The sequence below is a fragment of the Diadema setosum genome, chromosome 12 (genome assembly GCF_964275005.1).
Source record: "Diadema setosum chromosome 12, eeDiaSeto1, whole genome shotgun sequence".
Lineage (NCBI taxonomy): Eukaryota > Metazoa > Echinodermata > Echinoidea > Diadematoida > Diadematidae > Diadema > Diadema setosum.
Genome location: NC_092696.1, coordinates 18,994,780 through 19,013,533, shown reverse-complemented (window position 1 = coordinate 19,013,533; position 18,754 = coordinate 18,994,780). Strand labels below are relative to the sequence as shown.

General features: G+C 39.0%; 1 protein-coding gene across 1 annotated transcript; it reads right to left on the bottom strand.

Annotated features, from left to right (window-relative positions):
• Positions 1 to 1,389: 1,389 nt before the first annotated feature.
• Positions 1,390 to 17,485, bottom strand: LOC140236169 (arylsulfatase I-like). The gene is made up of 10 exons (XM_072316136.1): positions 17,265 to 17,485; positions 15,544 to 15,703; positions 14,068 to 14,180; positions 10,933 to 11,043; positions 9,407 to 9,532; positions 8,547 to 8,676; positions 7,472 to 7,826; positions 5,889 to 6,028; positions 3,461 to 3,634; positions 1,390 to 1,599 (listed from the first exon to the last, which is right to left on the bottom strand). The coding sequence occupies exons 1-10, from the start codon at positions 17,424 to 17,426 to the stop codon at positions 1,439 to 1,441; spliced, it is 1,632 nt and encodes a 543-aa protein (XP_072172237.1). The 5' UTR covers positions 17,427 to 17,485; the 3' UTR covers positions 1,390 to 1,438.
• Between the last annotated feature and the right edge of the window lie 1,269 nt (positions 17,486 to 18,754).

Below are 18,754 nucleotides of genomic sequence, written 5' to 3'. Positions count from 1 at the left end.
AAAGACACTCAGAGAATTGCGGAAGGAACGGGTTAAAGTAGAACATTCGTTCAACTCACAGAGAATTGGCAATGCATATCATTGCGACTGTGCATCACAAAACAAAAAGTTGCACATCCTGATTTCATGCCAGGTCTGAAAACACAGACATAGTTAGAAATAGGTGCACTTAGTCAATCTTTAGTTTTACATAATCTATATTTTCTGAAAGATGAATCATTTTCTACACATTTCAAAAGTTTCTAAAGGTCTTTGCCTCATAGACTTTGCATTGCATACAAGCACACGACACTGTTCAGCTGGGCTCCATGAGCCTTATATCTCAGCCTCTTGCTAAAATGAGATAGTAAAATTACTGACAGAGTAGGCTCGCAGCTGTTTTAGAAAATACACAAAATCTATGCATATGGTCAGTTGTGGCTCACACAGCCAATGATATGGAGGTGCCATTACTCACAGGCACCTAGTATAGGAAAACTGAGTGGGAAGCACACAGGTTCACACAGAATAACAGAAAAAACATAAAAACAGATGTAGACAGACAGAGGGATAGAGACATATGTGTAGGGTGATTAAAGAAAGTTTGGAAACACGAAAATACTCTGAAGATATGTATACACTGTGTAGGGTTACACATGCTGTAGGGAAAATGTAAGAGTTACTGTCGAATGAAGATAATCAACAAGAGGGGAGTTAACAAATTATTGATAGAACATACAATGTATATAGGCTTACAGATAAATACGGGCTTTTCAACTGCATGTCCAGAACATGGACTGCAAAATGGGGACCTCATTTGAAGAAATTTCGCATGCCCCAGGTACTCTGGCATGTTTAGTGCCAAAATTGAGAACATTTGCATGAAAGATTTCACAGCCTCCTTGATTCACGGATGGATGAGTCATCAGGTGTACAGGATGGTGGGAGGAGGGAGGCATTGAGTCACGATGGTCACATCGTGAACATGCGTAGGCCTACTGAAAATCTACTAGATACTGTACATTCTTACCACTGGATGAAATGAGTGGGCTATGACCATTTGCTGCCACTAGAGAATGAGAACGGTTTTGTGTGTCGTAACACTGCAATATGCGTTTTCTTGTTGGAAATGAAATAAATGAAATGAAATTAATATGAAAGACCTGGTAGCATGGGTGGTCTGATTGAATTAGTCTTCCTTTGCTGTACATCGGGGTAAATTCGTAACCACATATAATGCCCATCATAATGCAGCCGCATGTGCTTCAAAGTGTGCACTCATCGGTAATGGTCGCTTCTAGTTGAGACTGTTTCACTGCGTGTGTACTTAATATACATACAGACAGTGATGAAGCTGTACACAATTTGTTACGGATATTCTCAAAATATCCAAACCAGGTCAGCCTTCCCACTCAATGACTCACAATGTTCTTTAGACTTTAACAAAGACGTCTTAAAATCATAAGTCAGGGCCGATCAAATTGTCATCGAGCTTCACCCAGGGAACCCAGGCGTGGTCATGATATTTGGGATTACTCTTGGGATCAACATCTTTGTTCCTGGGCGGCACTGCTGTTCTTCGGTACTGTTCCAGCCGCACGGTCATCAGCTCGACGAGTTCTGTTAGGGAGATGAAGACAGCGTGTGAGTTTCTTCACTGCATTGAGACACAAGGGACTTGCCCTTTCAGACACACACAGTATGTATGTTATGAGAGGTGTTGATATTCTACCTACACTGGGTTTCCATTTAAGCTTGTATGTCACTTATGCAACCCTGAAAATCAGATCCATTTCACAAGCTGATATATTGCAGAGGTAGGTAATTCTGACCTTTCCTAAGAACAATAAAATACATAATAAGTGCATTTGTTAAGGCCCCAAGAAAATTCCAATTGCTATTCTTGGTAAAAAAAGGAAAGTATATTCTCAAAAGACATGAGGTTTATAGTTTTAATTAATTTATTAATTAATTTTTTTTTTTTCTTCTTAAACTCTGAGGTGTATTACCGTAAGAGTTTATACATGATATTGGGAGACATTATCTTCCAACCATGCAAAATTGTGATGTTTGCAAAAGGAATTGCACCATAAGGTTAAGGGAACTTGTTTTTTTTTTTTTTTTTTTTTTTTAATTGCCTAAAATAAACTACATGTACTTTGAAGCAGATGTCATATACTGCATAGCAAGTAGATCAAACTCTGCTATGAATGCCCTGCCACAAACAGCATGTGGCTCATCTGAAAGGAGATTCTTATTTTTTAATAAACCTCATGAAAAATGTTAACTTCAAGCCTGCATTGTGCCATTTCCATGAATTGGATTTTCTTGTCCATTACTTTTTAAATGTATTTGACACAGCATACAGTACAAATTTGTGACTGTGGTATAAAAAAAAAATACAGCAGTTCATTGTACCATCAAACTTAAAGATAATAAAAAGTTTTGGTACCTCAAAAGCTTCCCTGAATTTCCTTGTCTTGGTTTGTGTTTCAGGTTAAAGTACGTTGTCTGTGAGAATTACTCGCCCCAAAGTGCTCTCATGTCTTAGTAATCATGCAATAATGGTTTGGTACCAGAGCCGACGCTGTCCAGCGTCGATAAATATTGTACGAAACCACTGACTGCGACCAGCAGCGTGCAGCCCATTGTACGCATAGCTAACTGCGACCAGCAGCCCCATACGCATAGCGTAATGGGGCTTCGCATTGTAGCATTCAGGATCATGACAGAATTAGTATCGCGGGTAAATGTCAACTTAAAATCCAAAAATTTCTTCGATTTGAAGACTTACCAATTAAGTTGAAGTCTTGAAAACAGGCTTCGAACAACGTTTGGTTCTGCCAATAGTCCCTTTCTGTTCGAATTGATGACTGAATGTGACTCGGTCGAGAGGACCTTGGGAGAGCTACATACACTGGATACCATGGCCAGCGCATGTGCAAACAAACATCTTATCCGTTCATGGATTTGAAATTTGTGTGCGTGTGATGTGTTCGCATGCACTGGCTGTAGTATTCAGTGTACTGTATGTAGCTCTCCTAAGGTCCTGTCGACCGAGTCACATTCAGTCATCAATTCGAACAGAAAGGGACTATAAGCAGAACCAAACGTTGCCCGAAGCCTGTTTCCAATACTTCAAGTTAATTGGTAAGTCTTCAAATTGAAGAATTTATGGGATTTGAAGTTGACATTTACCCTGCGATACTAAATCTGTCATGATCCTGAATGCTACAATGCGAAGCCCGATTACGCTATGCGTATGGGACTGGTGGTCGCTATGCGTATGGGGCTGCTGATCGCAGTTAATTGCATGATTACTAAGACATGAGAGCACTTTGGGGCGAGTAAGTCTCACAGTGTTAGTTATATGAAAGGTACTTTAACCTGACACACAAACTAAGACAAGGAAATTCAAGGACACTTTTGAGGTACCAAAACTTTTTATTATCTTTAAAAGCATATGAGCTGCCTCAATCACCTTGATTCCATTCAGCTATGTTGTAAAATTCACACGGGTCCTCCCTGATATTGTATAGGCACGGTTGGTGAGCGGTGTAGTTACAATTCGTGGAGGCATTTTCCGGCCGCGGGGGACACGTCACCACAAAGGAGTTGGGAACCCGCTTGCTCTCTGTCTCCGAAGATTCCTCACCTGCATAAAACACAGGGAAATGCGAAATCATTAAGGAAGAAAGAGCTCTTGAGTCTGTCTTTATTTACTTTACACATTTTCCTAATGTACCCTTCATATTCCCAGTTTGTTCCTTCCTCTTGTCAGAGTTACTTTATATCTGACAATGGAACACAACACCAACAGAAGTCCCACACCCTGATTTTATGTGAGGACTCAAATAGGAGAAATGGGTCCACCTTGTCATTTTTCAGGGTTTTTTTTATATTTTCTGAAAGAACAATCATTCTTCTACACTAGTCCTAAGTTTGAGATCATCTAAAGAATGGACAGTTGTGGTTTTTGCAGCTTTTGAAGAACATTTTTTTTTTTTAAATAGTGTGATTACAGTTTTAAGTTGTCCTAAACGCCTCTTTTCATTTCTTAAAAACCCTGTACTCAGTCTTCATTATCAACACTATGAACTTTGAAAGGATGGTGCTGCTGCTTTGAACTTTGGTACCAGTCATTAACAGAATGTGCTATCAAATAGAGTATGCACAATTTCAGCTTAATCCAATAATTCCTTCATTGTGGTTGCCATAGAGTTTTACATCCTGTTTTTTTTTTGTTCCATTCATTGCACAGAGCACAGCTAGGTGAGATTAAGCACATGAATAGACTGAACTCCAGAGCCTTTTTTCTCAGTTCATGCTTTTCCAGAGTGTGTACTTTCTTTCCAGCTTAGAATATGCTCTTTTTGAATCTGCCCTTGGGTATAAATCCTTGTCTGGTGACTTCTTGTTGTGTTTGTGATGCAAGGTCACAGCCCTTTTTCCACATACACACATGCATACATGTATTTGTTTGTTTGTGTTTATGTGTGTACATATATCCATATATTTCTCCCGTTTGGATTTTCTACTGATGCACTCCTGTAGATCCACTCCTAGACATCTTTGTACACTAGATTATAGGGCTTGTTGCTTCACATTGTTGCTATTCACTCTTCCCCTAGTCTTTATCCTTCTGTTGTTCATATCTTCTTTGATGATGCCTCCCTGACACATCTTTATCCTTTGCAGGTTGCCCCCTATGATCCTTGGGATCATCAATGGCCCACCCGCGCCTTTTGTCTATTAAACGTCCTGCTCTAATCCCTCTCCCTTATACCTGTTGGGCTCCCTGCCTTTGACTCCTAACACACCCCCTTGGTCTTCTTTGTTCTGCGTCCCTTTCCCTCCCCTGACTGTGCTTGTTGATTGATTGAGGCCAATTTAGGCCATTTATTCGGCAAAATAAAACACAAAAACATGTAATAATGGGGTTTAAAATGAGAGCCAGGCAGCCTTGAAAGCATCTTGTGCTTGTGTTAGGTTGCCTACACATGAAAATACAACTTTGCAATAGCAACATAAACTGGTTCTGTGTGAAATCAAGTAAATAAAAAAAAAAAAAATCATCACATTAATACGTACATAGTATATACACACTCACACACACACACACACACACATGCAGTATACATACTACTCTACTACTCAGTCATGGCTAACTGTTCAAAAAAGGAACGCTTCAGTAAGCACTTAAATCTAGAAAGAGTTGTACTGCATTTCAAAGCAGTACTTATTGAATTCCATTCACTTACACCTGTGAACCTAATAGAGTGGGATCGTACAGTCAATCGAGTAAAAGGATACCGTAAATTACTTCGGGAATGAGTGGAATACATTATGAAAACTGTTGTGTGTAGTTGTGTGTAGTCCATATGTGTGTAGTCCATACAGGATTGCTTTCCCTACTTGTCTGTCGATTTACCTCTGACAAAGATTCTACTAGGATCAAAAGCTCAGACCCCTTTTGACTCCATTTTACACATGTACCCCATTGGATCACCGATAATGAATGAGCAGTTTTCAGCAGCTTTTTTGCTACTCTTTTATTTACTTACTACATGTATGTAGCTTACGTAGCACTATGAGGGTATCACACAGGCACTTTGAGATGTCTATGACTCATGTGCCAATCCACCAAACTTTTCTTGTGCTAATAGGAGATACACATACAGCAAATTGCTGCACAAGCACTTTCAAAAATATTCATTCCTAGGGTGGTATTCTGAACATTCTGTTGTAACTTCTGTCATTAGTCCATGACTTACAACGCTACTAAAACAGTTGTTCCTCAGTATTCTGAGAACTGTTCTAACAGTGATATAAGTCATGAAAACTCTATAGAGATCAGTGGCTACTGCCACCACAGAGAGTGCCCCCTCCCCCATCCCCCGGAGGCTAACCTTGTGGTGGGTACCAGCCAGAGTAGGCACCCCCATCAAAGTCTCCATAGTGTAGCTTGTAGTCACCGAGCCTGATGGCGGAGTAGTTGTAGTAGGGTTCGATGTTGTGAAGGATCTCGTTCCTGGGAGACGGTACATCCCTGCAAGTTTTTCAGAAACAAAGGAGGACAAGAGAGCCTCAAGAGACAGTAGAATACATGTACTTACATTTTACTGTACTAGCATAATCGAGTATCTGAATACAAAAATGACTTAAGTCCATGGCAGGTCATTTTGAGTAACCTAACAAGAATTTGATATCTTCACTATCAATTTTGTTTTAACTAAAAGTATTACAGCAAAAAAGTAATATTGTTTGTGTATGTCAGCTAATCTTTGTAATTGGGAGTAATGTTTCAATAGAGAAGGAGTGATGAGGGAGGGCACTATAATATAAATCTATTAGTAAAGACTAACCCAAATCCTGGACTTTGGACATTTCTACATTGATACTAGCTTTCACTCATTCATTTTAGGCACTTCTGGGGTGCATAACTTAAGGGTTTATTGTTTGTACATAAGATGGGCTCATGTATAAGTTACAATTTTCTATGTCTGACTCAACTCGGCTTGGGTCATTTCTACATCCATGTCTTCATTCTTTTTCAGAAGTATAATACTGTATATCAGCAACAAATCTAGGGAATACTGTGTACTTTTCATATCTTCTTTTTATATCTTTTTACTTGTATATTGTTGTCCTGCAGTGACTCCACACACTGTTGTAGTCTCCACAGGCAGTTGATGCTGAGACCCAATTTTTAAAACTTTTGAATAGATTGTCTGATTTTCCTCAAACTTCACTGATGTGTTCTACTAGTATTATTGCATTCATTTATACTTGAATGCACGATGTATGGTGGATAATATTCTTCTCTTTAGTTGTATTTTCACCTCCACTTTACAAACAGTGTGGGAAATCAGTCAGTCAAAAGTTGATAGTGATTGAAGGAATAACTGAAACTAAGAACTTTGGTTTGTTTGTTTGATATTCCATCCGAGAAAATGGCTTGACAGCCATCATTTAGTTTTAGTAGCTGGTCTGCCATGGGGTCCAGTTGGATGTGAGGTGGACTAGTGTAGTTCACCAGGTTATGCACCCTGCTCTTTGTGTAGAATGAATGAAGCAGGATCTTTTATATGCCCTGCTGGTGTCGGACTACCTGCGTCCAGCTACAAGAGCAATCAGATGCACTTCAGGAAACTCTTTCATCCAATACTCAACCCGCACCAACTGTTTCAAACACTCCTATATTCCACATACCATCAAGGACTGGAACTCACTACCACCCAACATCCAGAGCCTAGTCAACAAGGACAACTTTTAAACTATAAGCAGCTAACTTTTTTCCATTTAAACCAAGACTAAAACTAGGACTAACAGAGCAACATCACGCATTCCCCCTTCCTCCTCCATTGGCACCAGATGGAACATTGAGGAGTTTTTAGATGAGGACAAATGTAGATTGGGAGGCAGACCATAATAGACTAATCACTGCTCAACAACAAGGATAATAATCTGCCATACATTACCAAAAACTTACAGAGATATAGAATCCCAGACATCGAATCCATCCAAGTTTGTCAGATTCTTAGGCTCCCCTCCTGCCAACCTGTAAACCGTGGGCATCCAATCACACACATGCATCATGTGGTCACTGAATCGCCGCGGCGACGCAAGCAGGGGGCTGTGGACGAAGGCGGTGCCCCTCACACCCCCTTCCCAGAGGGTGTGCTTGCACCCCCTCAGGGGCCAGTTGCTGGCGTGGTTGCCATCGTAGCCATGGGTGGGGCCACCATTATCCGTGGTGAAGATGATCACCGAGTTTTCGTAGAGACCGCTCTCCCGCAGGGCCTGAGTTACATTTCCAACGGAGTCATCAAGTGCTGACACCATAGCTTTGACAGTATGGAAAACATACAAATGCATTATTATTATCATTATTATTGATATTTACTCAGCATTGGCAAGACAATACAAGTGAATGATCAAACAACAGACAATCAGACAAAACAAGTATAATACAAGGGTACATTAAACTCTATGTGAGAGAAAGAGAAATTGCATATTTAATCTTTGACAATCTGCTAGCCTTTGATGGTCAGCAAAGAGACAAATTAATGCCTATGAACCATAGGCCTTTCACATCCCAAGTACAGTATATCGTTGCTTGGGTGACAAGACCTTGAATTTCAAATTTGGGTGAAAATTACTTTTATGGATTCACGGTCAGGTGATCAGTTAAGGGATGTCCTGTCCAAATCCTCGCTGTCTTACCCCTAAAATGAAGCCATCAAGGCATGTCAAAGGAAACACTGTCCCATTTGATATAGTGCTTTGGCTGACATGTTTTTTGATATCCTGAACATTTGACATTTTGTAGATATGAGGTTTTTTTGCTCCATAGACAATACAACATATATATTGCACAGTTTTTATTTTCACATTATTTATGATTTGGTTGCTAATGAATTTAAGAACACGCAAAAGAGGTATATTAATTCTGATCCTGAAGTAAATGTGATGTGCATATTACAATTGTATGTGTACCTCAACTCTTATTCATGAGCACATGAATGGACCATTGGTTTCTATAGAAGCAAGTCCCAACCACTCACCTGCATACAACCTCCTGCCACTATTTGTGATGTGGGGGAACCGCTGGATGTATTTGTGTGGCGCTTCTAAAAGATGATTTCCATAGACGCCAGCATGGACCGCCTGGTGGGCTAAGTACAGGAACATGGGCTGCAAAAAATAAACAAACAAACAAACAAGCAAACAATAGCTGCTGCATCAGTCTTGCTAATTTGGCTCCGCAACCCACTGAGGACGGGCTGACTTTGCTACAACACACATTTCCTGTAGACACCTGCCCGAGTATAATACTTGGGACTTGTCCTCAACGGGTTAACATGCTTTGAATGCTGCTAGGATTGCGGCCTGGAGTCCTTTGAAATTGGCACAGAAGTCTTGAAAAAATAATGAATAGAGATTAGTAACCAATTCCCCTCATCCCTTTTGTGTTAACAGTGCATGTGTTATTATGTCCTCTAGACTATTTCAAGATAATTCTGACAAATATCTTGACAAAGGTCAGGGGAATCTATAGCCATGGTCATACTGGCAAAATTTTGTGGAGTATAAGTTCTCAAAGTTATTCTAGTGTGATTGAAAAGTTTCTGAAAACTTCTCACAAAACTTCCTGTGAAACTTCAAACTAAAACTACAGAATATTCTCCTTCCCCTGCAACCCCCCCCCCCCCCCATCCCCACAGAGGAAACATTTGGACTTCCTAAGCAACTTTAAACTTCTAAAGTTTTTCACTCATGACAGTCATTTCATTGTCTGCTGACATGTAGTATTGTTATTTTTCTCTCTGTTTTTCTATTCTCTCGGCAAATCCCACAAAACGCTATTTCATAAATTACCAAGAAACAACACTTTAATCAGGAATACCAGTTATTTTTTTCTTACCTCTGAAGAATTGTGTGATTTAATGATGTCCTGTGCCTCAGATGTAAAGATCTCTGTGGAATACTGTCCAAAGGCTGCCTTGTACAGCTTTCCGTTTTTATGCAGGTCATAGCCAGCTTGATTGTTCTTCAAGAGTGTCAAAAAGTGAAAGATAATCAGATTAATCATCTTATCTTTTTTCCCCACTTTACAGTGACACAATTATGAAATACATTCAACCATAGTCACCCACTAGTACATACAAGCATTGCTTTTAGTTGGTTGCATCATATTTCACACTCTCATAAAGAAACTAGGCCTTAGTTCCATCTTTTATTTTAAATAGGTTTGTGTTGAATGTTTCCTCTCATATCATTGCATTTACTTTTGAAGGTACACATTTGCATGTTTTTAATTGTAATCTTATGCTCTTGAGAATGTTTTTGTCCAGTAATACTTATTGAATTTGCATTTGTTACAAAATATGAGCAATAAATTCAATTCATTTCATACATTTCACTTGGAGACACACTTTCTCTCTCAAAGATTGATATATTCTGTTGCCATGACATTCGAGATGTCATTAGAGACAGTTGAATAGCTGGAAATTTAGAATTCACTTCATGTAGCTTCTCTCAAATCAGCACAGGAAATATCAGACGTGACCTTTGTCAATCTGCATGACTTTCAACCTTTGTCATCATGACCTAAAATGGAGGTGAACAATAAACAAATTTCAATATCAGTTTATCTCTGCATAGCAGAACACTCAGTTTATAACATATCTACTGGGTCCGTCATTCACTAAAATTCCTATAGCTATTCTCAGATGGTAGTAAGAAATAATCACAATCAACCATCAGACAGACGCCCTGCTTTACTCAAAATGTGAGGTCCAAAAACAACACTCAGTTATTGAAGTAATTAATATGTCATGCCAAAAAGAACAACATTTGTTGAATTTGATGCTGTATGCATTTTTTCCTTACTTTTTTTTTAATTAGTCATTACCAGTATTTACAGGCAGTTTACAAGTTACAAAAATGTCAGTACAACATTTTCAATAGCTTGGTTTTAATCTTCCTCAATAAGTGATACAAAGTTGTACACCTTTTATATTATGTCTAGCTAATTGCTTTTTGATGTTATTTAGTCTTTTTGTCCACGAGGAGACTGCAAAATACAAGCTTAGCTTTTTAGCATGTCTCCTCCATTTCCTGCAACTTTAGTTTCAATTCAATTTTCATTGTTTACTTTGCTTTTGTGATGCGTAGTATTGTCAACTTCACATATTTTTCTTTGTTACTACATTGCATTGATCTTGTGTTATTTTGTGTATGAAAATGTTGTTGGAAATGAAATAAATGAAATGAAATGAAATGAAATGAAATGAAAAGCTTTTTCAGATAAATGCCAGTTTTAATGAAGACAAGACAATCTCTACATCAAAATTGTACTACGACTTGATGGTTACTATCATTTCACTTTCAGTAGCTGTACATTATGTATTTTTCTTTCGCCACCCAGTGCATGTGATCCACACTCACCCTATGGTCTTCATGTGTAAAGTAGTCACCTCTACCATTGTAGTAGCCGAAAAATGTGTCAAAGCCTCGGTGTGTTGGGATGTACTCCTCGGCGAAATATCCAAGGTGCCACTGAACAAAGTAATCACAGAGCATTGTATTCAGCTACTGAGTACACAAAAGGCTTTAAAGGGATCGTATAGTTTTGGTTGAGACCTAATTTCAGGTTTCTAACAATAGATATGAGATAATGAGAAACCTAATACGAAATATGAAAGAGCTTGTAATTCTATGAGGAATTCAACGTTTATTTGATGAAAATTGGTTTTGAAATGGCTGAGATATCCGAAAAAGAGCGATTCTAATAAAGTGTGGGAACCACACTTCATTACGATCGCTTTGTTTTACTTTGTTTTTGGATGTTTCATTCATTCAAAACCCGATTTTCATTAAATAAACTTTGAATTTCTCTTAAAATGGTATGTTCTGCACTATATCATAAGTGTTTTCTTGGTATCTCGCAAAATGTTAAAAGCCCAATTCTCATCTCCACCAATACTGTACCATCCCTTTAACCTATGCTCAAAAACTTAGACCTGCACCAAGCCAAACTGAAACAGATCTAGATATTCGGTATTTGTGTGACAGTCATGGCAGGGATGGAGAAAAACATACAATTTTAATACATGAACATATGATGGCATAATAAAACGAGGCATGCTTCTGGCTGCATACCATGCCATAATAGAATCCAGTAATTGCCATTTAATCATGTCTGATATTCAAAGCTGACTGGACACATACCTCAACTGGGTTTTGATAATAAACAGTGAATTTTCATGTATTATCAACACCAACTTCTGATGCGGACTTTCAGTGGGATTTACTGAGATGAAATAAACACATATTTGCCTGATTATTCTACCAAAATGAAGAATATCTGATGAAATATATAGATAGATATATTCTGATCCAACTTTGTCCTCTCACCTACAGTAGATGATTTGCAGAAAGACATTGAAGGTAATGACAATCACTATTACCTTCTATGATTAGCATTATCTTCATCTGTTTCGATGGTATCAGCATCATCATAATCACAGAGACTCCAACCCCAAGCACCTTCTGATCTGGAGATTCTCCCGCCTGAAACCCCTAGCAAACGGGAGACTCCAAGTTGATGTGTGCGAAGCGCGAGGTTCCTAGGATTCTAGATGTTCTCTGGTGCTATCTAAGGCTTATTTTTTCAACATACGATAGAAATAAGTAAGAAATCCTTTCCACCGGGAGACACAGAGCCAGGGCGGGAGAAATCAAATCTTCAGCGGGAGAACGGGAGATTTTGCAAAAATGGGTTTTCGGCGGGAGATCTCCCGTCGAAAACGGGAGAGTTGGAGTCTCTGTAATCATTATAAGCCAGCTCAGAGTTAGCTCATCTTGCACAATATGGTCCAAATGACCAAGTTCTTATTTTCTCAGCTGGTTAAACCATTGAAGATGAGTTTCGAGTATACATCGAGCATGCGTCTAGATGTGTAATGCATGTTACAGAAAATCAGTCTGCCTTTAAATCCATATCTGGCCAACTACGGGATATTCCGTAGTTCGTCCGAACGCCGCAGAGGCCACATACGGAATATCCCGTAGTGAATGAAATGACCTACAAGTGTATAAACGACGTCATTCCAAAGTTCTTTCACCTTCTAACCTGTGGCAACATATCCAAGAATGCTTTGCTACACTGTCTGCGATAATTCAAGAAGGTTTTGTCAGTCGAACGCCAACAATATCGTAAAAATCATCAAAAAAAAAAGTGTGTTTACATGGAATAACGCAAATAACCACGAAGCGTCAGTGGGTGCTATCTACAGCTGTACGGAGTGCTCAATTTTGGATTTTCTGCCGCAGTTTTTGAGGAGGTTTGGACACTTGCAGGGCGATGATTCGACTGTGATAATAGGCCCACATGTACATCCACATGTATGTACAATAATTGTATAATTCAGTCGAAACTGAAAAGCTGTATCTATCGTGACGAGTTTCGCTTCAACAAACTATAGAATGCACACACTGTACTATTGGTTTCCCACGCAGTCGCAATGGCTTCATCATCATAAACATATTATGAACATAAACCTGCAATTATTGATCAATGGTCATGATATTTATATATCCAGAAAGCTGACACTCTGATCATTTCCGGTACTGGATGTGTAAAATTACCGGTACAACATTTGCTATTTTTAATCCATGAATGAAAGCAAACAAACAAATTGATTTCGTAACTTCTGGATTACTGTACTTCACTTCTGCTGAGTACTATGACTGCACTGTGCACTGAATGGCAGCATGTCATATACCACTTTAAAGAGAATTTTATCTTCTTTCAAACTTGTCTATGTTTTGTTCACTGTTTGCTATTAAATGAAGAGCGATTGTTTGGAGAGTTGCCTGCCTGTTGGTGTGTGTGTGTGTGTGCAAACGGTGCTGGGCCACTGCGGTGTTTGTTTACAGAAGTGCGTTGGCCCGATATGGGTTAATGAGTTGGATGAGGATTATGAGACAAGTCCACCTTCATATACATGGACTGAGTGAATGCAGAAATAGTACAACACATCAGTGAGAGTTTGCAGAAAATTGGCCAATCCATTCAAAAGTTATGAATTTTGAAAGTATCTGCACAGTCAATGCTAGATGAGAAGACTACTACAGTGTATGTAGATGTCACATGCGTAGAATGATAAGGAAACTATAAAAAGAATATCACAAAATCTTTTTTTTTTTTAAAGTGCACATTTCCTCAACTTGACACTAATAATGTATGTAAAGGGTATTTTCCCCCTGCCTTCTGAAAGAGGCATGCCAAGCATTCTTTCATTATGTGAGAAGAGTGAAAACATGTTGAATTTTCTATAGATATATTATCTTTATATCGTTCTACACATGTGACATCACAAGTTGTAGTAGTCTTCTCATCCAGTGGTGACTGAGTAGAAACTTCAAAAATTCATAACTTTTGAAAGGATTGTCTGATTTTTTTCTCAAGCTCTCACTGATGCGTTCTACTAATATTGCTGCATTGACTCAATCCACCTGTATACATGAAGGTGGACTTGTTCTTTAAGATAAAGTGCTCTTCTGTGTTCCTGGCCTTACCTTGCCAATGGCATGCGTCCTATAGCCCAGGGACTTTAGGTGGTCGGCCATCGTAGTTTCATTAAGGCCAAGCCCGTAGGGTTCGCCAGCGCCAATGGTGCCATGCTGAAGTCCTGGACATGAGAGAAAATGTTTTAGGGGATGAGAATGCGGGTGAAGCCCTCCATGCATCCACACTAGCAAGCCGGTCAGAGTTCTAGTTACGGATGAGCAGAAAAAGGTCATTTGTACAAGCAGGCATGTGGGTTTTAAATTCACTGAGAAATGCAGCTTTGATAATGTTCATTCATGTTATCCTTTATACACATGAATGAGGCTTGCCAGTGCATCCAAGTGACAGCAAACCTGGGCCCCATTTCATAAAAGGTTGATACGATGACATCTCTTGCTGGAATGGCAATTGTCATGGTAACGACAAGAATCCAGCTTCCTGATTGGCTGTTGCTATTGGAAGTTGCCATTCCAGCAAGAGTTGCCATCCTACCATCTTTTATGAAACAGGGCCCTGGTGTTCATTGTATTTGATATAAACAAAAATTGTTTTTGCAATCAATGTGAAACAAAGAATTTCCCAAAATGCTGCTTGATAGATCATTCTGGTTAGATACCTGGTCTACACTTTGTATGCAAGTTAATTCCTTTTTTCTTTTCTGTGAACATGAATTCTATGAATTGCATATCAGGCACGCTTAGGCCCCTATGCAGTTTTGTATATCACTTTGAAATGGGTGAAGTGCCTAACCAACTGAGAAAAAACTACTTAAGGTCATTTGTACCAAAGCGCACATGAGCTAACTTTTGTCCATTATTATGTTTTGTGTTTGTTATTGTCATTTGTTTTCTTTTTGTTTTTTGCTTTGCTTTTGTTCTTTTTTTAATCAATCAATTAATTAATTAATTAATTAATCAATTATTATTACCTTTTTTTTTTTGGGGGGGGGGGGGGGAGAGTCAGAACTATGAGTGATCAGCTATAGAATAAGTGGTCATTCCAGAGACTGTCACCTACAACACACTGTAGATGCAAATAAACCTCAAAATACAGCACGTACCGGAAATTTCCTCCCAATATGTATCTTGATGACTATCTAGCCAATACGCGAAAGAAAATAAGCCCTACACAACGAAAAACACTGAACCAAACAACCAAAGTAGATAATATGCAACATTAAATCTAACTACAAACCCCTAAACATTCTCCAGAATATTATTGTGTCACACTCCTTTCTACCTCCAGCTCCTTCTGCCTCCCCCCCCCCCAAAAAAAAAGAGAGAGAGAGAGAGAGAGAGAGAGAGAGGGGTTGGAAACTTAAAAAACAACAACAAAAACCATCAATAACATAACGATTTACTGTAGCCTATATCCTTTGTGACTGTAAATGATGCTTCTGAGGATTGCATGTACATGTATTTGGCTGTTTGGTTATCTTCACTGCGGGCACCATAATGTTTTTGTCAAAGTGACTACATTCTTACCGAGGTGAATGGGATGTCTGCCAGTCATGATAGCCCCTCTGGATGGGGTACAAATCGGGGAGACGTAGTAGTTGGTGAGGGTGACCCCCTCCTGGGCCAAGCTGTCGATGTTTGGGGTGGGGATTTCAGTGGAGCCGTGGAGACTTACATCAGCCCAGCCCTGAAGCACAGAGAAAAACAAACAAACAGACAAGAAGAACTTTGAATTCAATATCGCGCTTCCATTGAGCTCTTTTCTCATTGGTAACAATCGGAAGTAAAGTAAGTTTTTCACATCCAATCACTCACAGAAATGTATCGTATCAGTCTGATGAATCCAAATTGAGTTTGTTGACTACTAGTATCAGGACAGTGTCAGGTGTGTCGAGCTTGATCCAATATTGTCCAATGAAATAACCACGCCCAGAGGGTAGCTTGCCATTGGACGCCATTTCAGTCGAGTCATTGTCAGATATAAAGTGTCATGTCAGTCATAGATGTGTGTTAGACTTCTGTTGCAAAGCTATCAGGAATACATTTCCAGGCTAGATCCACTACAGTCTGTCCACTTTTCAATGATTAGCAGTCATCAGACAAATTAAAACTTGAGGCAAGGTTCTAGGTCTCTGCCGGCATTGGCATCACCCTTGACATCCTTGCTGTGAGTCTCTGGAGTTTTCTGGCTAGGATTTCATCAGAACTCATCAGAACTCAGACATTTTAGCATTTGGGGGCACAGATGACCTTTATACAGATGTTTACTGGAAGGAGAGCATATCAGAGAGAGAGAGAGAGAAAATTTATTTTTATTGTTTATATTATAAACATATAATATATATATATATATATATATATATATATATATATATACAAACGTGTACTGTATATATATATATATATATATATATATATATATATATATATATATATATATTTCTTTTTTTAGAGGGGAAGGGTAGGGAGAGAATGGGTATGATTGTTTCACAGAACTTTCTCTAATTTCATTCTAAGTGGAATGCTGTCAAATCAAATGGAAAGATATTGATCTGGCTAGGCCTTGTTATCTATGCATTCTGTCTCTGGAAAACACAGTTTAGCCTATAGCATAATTTACAATACTGCACGATCGCAATTACTCTAATACAAAGCAGGCCACACTTTCGTTTGCAAACCAGTACCTATTAAACTTTGCTACTTTTTGTATTGTAACCTTACTACATGTACAAGTTGTACATGTATATTGTTTGATTCCTTTTCTTATCAAATTTACACTGTCATCATGACATTTAACCAAGGTAGTATGCTAGTACTAGAAGACTGATAGCACTACACAGACACAAACAGAGAAACATGCACAGAGCTTACAAGTACAAAGATGTACAAAAGCAAAGACACATCTAGATGCATGCAGATCTACACACACAAATATTAACACACAAATCTATATCTTTTCCCACACACCCCTGTTCTTCCAATGTGCAGTTGTACTGCTGCGAGGCGCAAGAGGAAAACACAGACCAGTGAATAAAATCAACCTTCTGCCACACTTGTGAATTCCCTTGATCGGGTGGTGCTTTGGCGATATATACATTGTACAACATTGAGATTTTTTTTTTTTTTTTTTCATGCCCCATATCATGAAAAAAAAGAGAAAAAAAAAACAAAACAAAAAACAGAAACAAAAAATAAAAACAAACAAACGAAACAGGACCGAACAAACCAAATGAGACTTGACTTCTCACCAGATCGTCAGCAACGATGAAGATTATGTGGGGCTGTGGCTGGTCCTTACTCTGGTGGTGATGACGCCATGCTCCATTCGCCCACACAGGCCCAGGAGCTGTTGCCATGGTAACTGTGGCCAGGAGGGTCATGAACCACGAGTCCCATCTTCTGTGTGACATTTTTCATTCAGACTTTTGTTACCAAGTGCGTTGAGTGAAGCATGTCCTGCCTACCACTTGCGGCTGAAATCAGAATTATGATGAAAATGATAAAACTAAAAGTGGCTCCACAAAGACAATCAAAATCACAATGCTTAATAAAACAATGATAAAAATAGATCTAGACACACCTAGTTTGCAGTGAATATGTATTTAGATCTTATACAAATGTCAACAAACACACATATGCAAAGTGTATGGGATCAAATCATGAAATAAACATTTGTATAATAAAAAAAAAGGTCAAACATACTCGACCACAATCAAATTGCAGTTGCACTTTTTCTTCTCTTTTCTCAATTTTACATAAACTTCAGACTCGTCATCTGCACCAGGCAGTGAACAAAGAATCTATCAAATGTTAGAGATGACATAGAGCTAGACCGACAAATCTGCCTCTTCAGTCGTCTTGTTAGGTGGCCTCTTGTTAAACCCAATCCATACGGGAACCTGGTGCAAGTGGTGGGCTGTGTATTAAGTCTACAGGATATGGGGATTTCAGAATTCAGTATGGAACGGGTTAACTGTTGAATAGTGTAAGTGTACAGTAAGTGAGGGGCTGACTGTATTACCGACCGTACAGTTCATAAGTTGTAACAAGAGGCCACCGAAAGAGGCAGATTTATTGGTCTAGAGATATGACAGTGACAGTGACAGCATTCCTACATCACCGACAAGACCAAACACACTTAGAATCTAGGTTGAGCTCCTTGTACACATTAGATATTCTACACAGTTATACGAGTAGCGTTGGGGCTGGTCGCAGTTAGGGCGCTCGAGCGCGCTCCTTAGTACACAGTTACACTGTCGCGTTTGGGCTGTGTTTCGCAGTTTATAGGTTAAGCGAAGGTCAAGGAGGTACTAGGCGAGCCGAGTCTAAAATTATTAGGGTTAGACTTTAGAGTTAGGGTTAGAAGGGTTAGGGCTAGGACATTGTAGGTTACATACCTGGTTAACATACCTGGTTGTGGGCATTAAAGTTATGTACAAAACTTATTTGCCCCTCTGCTGCTCCATCATTTGGATGCGGTGACTATCACAAACTTTTGTTTTCTGTGCTGTGCGGTTTAGTGAGAACATGGGCATAAAAATTGTTGTTCGGGTTATATTTGTCCTTTTTTGACTTCCATGCTTTCTCCAAATTGGATATGAAAGAGTTAAGTGATGTAGGTCCTACTGTTATAGCAGTGTCAACAACATAATCCGGGAGATTATTCCATTCCGTGATAATGCCCTGTGAGAAGACATTTGACCACTTTTGAGTTTTGCATCTGTTCCTCGTCACCTTG

What these genes read in the sequence shown, in the direction of transcription:
- LOC140236169 (XM_072316136.1), bottom strand. Translation starts at nt 17,426, where the DNA reads ATGTCACACAGAAGATGGGACTCGTGGTTCATGACCCTCCTGGCCACA. An exon ending in GGACGCATGCCATTGGCAAG is followed by an intron (nt 11,044 to 14,067) that starts GTAAGGCCAGGA and finishes TACTTTGTTCAG; the next exon opens with TGGCACCTTGGATATTTCGC. An exon ending in TTACACATGAAGACCATAGG is followed by an intron (nt 9,533 to 10,932) that starts GTGAGTGTGGAT and finishes ACACTCTTGAAG; the next exon opens with AACAATCAAGCTGGCTATGA.